We start from the raw sequence: 4,054 nt of genomic DNA, 5'->3' as shown, positions 1-4,054 counted from the left end.
AATGACTTCATGAACTTCTTCACAAATAACATTTTTACCATTAGAGAAAAAATGACCAATAATCATCCCACAGATGTAATATTATCTACAGCTACTCTTAGTACCATTGATGTTAAGTTAGACTCTTTTTCTCCAGTTGATCTTTCTGAGTTAACTTCAATAATTACTTCCTCCAAACCATCAACGTGTCTTTTAGACCCCATTCCTACAAAACTGCTCAAAGAAGTCCTGCCATTAATTAATGCTTCGATCTTAAATATGATCAACCTATCTCTAATGATCAGCTATGTACCACAGGCCTTCAAGCTGGCTGTAGTTAAACCTTTATTCAAAAAGCATCTCTAGAAACCATATCGAGATCAAATTTTAGATACATTTCCAGAAAATGTTGAGCGGAGTCTGGATTTTAACTCTGGGGTTGCTAATTTCCATCTTTGGAACGTACGCCAGTAAACATCTTTTAAAGCAGTTATCAGACGTTCTTATCAAATGCAGCCGAATTTTTAAAATATGCGGTAGATGTAATTAGGAGTCATCCCTTAGATCACAGGCTTCCTCGCAGCCTGGAAGTACAAGCAGCACACCTGTGCTGCCCCTCGGCAGGCTTCCAGAAATGGACATCAGAGCTGAAGCAGCTGAACTACGTACAGGAAGAAGCACAAATGAAGCTGAATTTGACCTGCGAAGCTTCTTATGTGAAGTCACAAAATAAAGATTCCACCGTAATCAGTTAAATGTTGAGCACCCCTCAATAAACCCAATGAAGCACAGGACACAGAACTCAATGAAAATCAAGTTTTATTAGAATACGATGCAAAGCTCACTCAGAAAAATAAAGCTTCCTGTCGCTCTGTAAAAACGTGTCTCACTGGTAGCTGCAGAAACATTCTGAGTAAATAAAGGTTCCAACACAGAGACAGGTCAACGTGAGGCGGCTAAAGTAAAAACTTAAAGTCTGCAGATCACAGTGTGTCCTTTTAAAAAGCTCGCAGCCAGGGGACTAATGAGGAAACAGCTGGATTAGAGGTTTACATTCCAGCTGTGCTGTTTTCACTGGCCCCGCCTCACCGTGCTCACAGACACAAGGTCCTGTGTAAGTTTCAGCTAGAAGCTCTATAGTGCAGTGTGAGCTCCACAGCTGAGCTCGCATGATCCCACTGCACCACAGAGGAAGAAGTTACAGGTTAAAGGCCAGCGAGTAACACCATCTGAATCCAAAATGTTCACAAAGATCAAACACAGTGATTTCACTAGAATAAAAACCTCGGGAAAAGGACAAACCGTCCTCCTGCAAACCTCCTGAAAAACAGTTTAAAATCAACAGTTTAGTGCAAACAAAGTCAACTTAAATCCAAAAAGTCTAAAAGCTCAATAACACACAAACAGTCTTCCTCTGTCTTTAAGGAGTCCCTCATGTTAGCGTTTCAGGGCCTCTGCTGTTTCCAGTAAACCTGTTAATACATTTAAAGCTCCGGCTTCACCCAAACCTCCAGTTTGTGTCGTTTCCAGGCAGAGAGGATGAAGAGCTGGAGGTCCAGGCCAGGAAGAAATCTGACCTCTGAGTCTGCAAGTGCTTACATGCCAACACGCTAGCTGGGAATCGCGGTTTCCCGACTTTGTTCCTTGTGATAAGCACCGACTCTGAATGCTGTCCTGACATTTCTCCACCCAAGTCTGAATCCTTCATCGTGAACTTCTTTGTTGCCCTAAAAATATTCAGAAATGTGAGCGTGTGCACGGACGTCAGGGGAAGCGCCGGCTCCACGTTATGCATTTGGTCCCATCCTTAGAGTTTGTTTAGTTCAGGTGATGTGTGTGCTGCCCCCTGCTGGTTCCTGCTATGATGTCACGTATGTGAAGGTGTACGATTGGACTTTACTGTAAATGGTAATTAGAAGGATACTGGTTTTCATGTTCCTGTGGTTTCCTGTTAGTGACAGTGACTGAGGGTAAATTTAGTGTGAATATGAGACGTGACTGCAGATGTTCCTTCTGTAACAAAAACATCTTTCCAGGTTTAGGCTGCCGTTCAGACAGAAATAGATATTTAAAGATGGTTCCCTGAGTATTTCCTTAAAAAAAAACAGTTAATTATGCAAACTATCTGTAAAACAGAAATCTGTCTGAACAGATGGTTCCATGTGAAGAATGCATCATTAACTTCCTGTGTAGGACACATTGAAGCTGCTGTTATTACACTGAAGGCTGAGGGCCGGCTGCTGTTCGCTTCACTTCCTTATTGCAGCGTAAACATGACTGTGATAAGAACGCAGGCCGAGCGTGGACTTGAAGGCACCGCGAGGACTTCCTGGTTGTCATCACCTGCTGCATTGGTAGACTCCTGCCTGGCTGCGCGCAGGCTGATGGCCGCAGGTCAGACCGAGGCGGCGGCAAGGCGATGAAGGCACGGTGGTTTCTCAATCGATTAGTTCACAAATGTGCGGTGAACTCTCCGCAGCGAGAGTTTGTACATTCAGTGTGTGCATCTAAACAGCAGCTCTGAAGGTGGGGTAAGGTCCCGTCTCACCGTCTTCAGACAGGCATACCATTAGAAAAATAAAGTTATCAAAATAAAAGCCCATTCTGTCAAGTTCCCTTCAGAAAGACCTGATTACAGTTTATTGCTTTGGAGGCAGTCGGTCCTACAAAGAAGGGAAAAAACACTTTAAGAAGACTCGTTTAAATCCAGAACAACATCAGACTGTTAAAGCGGCAGCGCCCAGTTTGTTAAACTAGGTCTGGATGCACGCTCTGGGTTAAACTGGTTTGCCAGGTCTGGGTCGGGTTACCTGGGTTCAGCCGCAGCCAGGATCAGGACCGGAAGACGTGGACGGCTCTGACGACGTACTGGCGACACATGGGGCACTCGCTCATTCTCTTTCCACACTTGGTGCAGGTGACCATGTGACCGCACTCCAGCAGCACGCAGTCGATGGGGGAGTCCATACAGATCTTACAGAGGTTCTCCTCCAGACCTCCGGTGCCGACACCGCCCGATTCTGGAGACGAAGGAGCGACAACCGCTTCTTTAATAACAGCATGTAAACACGACATCAGCGTTACTCGGTGTGATCAGACTCACCTGAAGCGTTCACAGCATTGGCAGCTGAAAGCAAAACAGAAACACAAGAAAGCTGTTTCAAAAGTGTTTGAAGAACGGAGGCCTGTGTGCAGCATCCTCTCTAAACCGAGAGGACGTCCGCTCGTGAGGAAACTTTTCCTACTCTAACTTATTTTTCACGTCTGTGATCAGAACTGATCCGATTTAAATGCTGAGCGCTTTGAGCACTCTGGGAGAATCAGTCCATTTACCATTTGGTGCAAACGTGAACCAAACAGGACAAACTCAGAATCACTTCCCTTTTGAATTTTAGTGCACGTTGTTTTCTTTGAGTATCATGAAAGCGTAACTGTAGGGGGCGCTCTCCTTCTGTATATGTATTAAGTCTGTTTCGTGTTAACAGTGGACTCTCTCACCCAGCAGGCTCTGCTGGTCCTGGTACAGGCGCCTCACTCTCTCCATCAGCTCCCACTTCTCACAGCAGCCTTTGTAGTCCACAAAGTTCCTGGCCAGGATTTCCTTCAGCTGCCGGACGCTGAGCGCCTCGATGTCATCCAGGCAGGTCAGGTCCGCCAGAGACGCCCTGCGGCCGGTAACCGGGGCGTCTTCGGGGTCCCAGGTCTGAACCGAGACACAGAGTCACTCAGGAAACTCAGACTCGGGTTTAAAAACAGAACCAGGACATAAGCTCGCTCTGAGCTCTCCCTCTCTCATTATTGGACACTTAACGGCCGGTTCTGGGTTTACCTGGTCTTCATCCTGAATGTCAGGCTCAGCAGGGGCTGTCTCTGTGGGTGGGGCCGGGGCCTCGGGGTGTACAGTGGGGGGGTCAGGAGTTGGAGTTGGTGTAGGTGTGGGGGGCTCGGGAGTGGAGGTGGAGATGCGAGGTGCTGGCGAATGAGAGGTCACAGAGGGCGGGTGGGTGCTCGGGGTCTCGGGGCCGGAGCTGCTCGACGGGGACGGCTGCTGACCCAGAACCAGCTCCACCAGCTC

General features: G+C 47.2%; 1 protein-coding gene across 1 annotated transcript in view; it reads right to left on the bottom strand.

Annotated features, from left to right (window-relative positions):
• Positions 1-2,130: 2,130 nt before the first annotated feature.
• rffl (ring finger and FYVE-like domain containing E3 ubiquitin protein ligase) overlaps positions 2,131-4,054 on the bottom strand; it is a 7,811-nt gene continuing 5,887 nt past the window's right edge. The window contains exons 4-8 of the mRNA XM_085370236.1: positions 3,809-4,054; positions 3,478-3,682; positions 3,083-3,106; positions 2,790-2,999; positions 2,131-2,642 (exon numbers count right to left, since the gene is read on the bottom strand). The exon at positions 3,809-4,054 is cut by the window's right edge and continues 3 nt beyond it. Of these exons, the coding sequence (XP_085226362.1) occupies positions 2,812-2,999; positions 3,083-3,106; positions 3,478-3,682; positions 3,809-4,054 (663 nt within the window). The 3' untranslated portion in view covers positions 2,131-2,642; positions 2,790-2,811. The remainder of the gene's footprint in view (positions 2,643-2,789; positions 3,000-3,082; positions 3,107-3,477; positions 3,683-3,808) is intronic.

The sequence above is a fragment of the Diplotaxodon limnothrissa genome, linkage group LG14 (assembly GCF_057381915.1).
Source record: "Diplotaxodon limnothrissa isolate DT_005_m linkage group LG14, D_limnothrissa_male_GT1.1, whole genome shotgun sequence".
Lineage (NCBI taxonomy): Eukaryota > Metazoa > Chordata > Actinopteri > Cichliformes > Cichlidae > Diplotaxodon > Diplotaxodon limnothrissa.
This window is presented reverse-complemented; position numbering and strand designations above follow the sequence as displayed.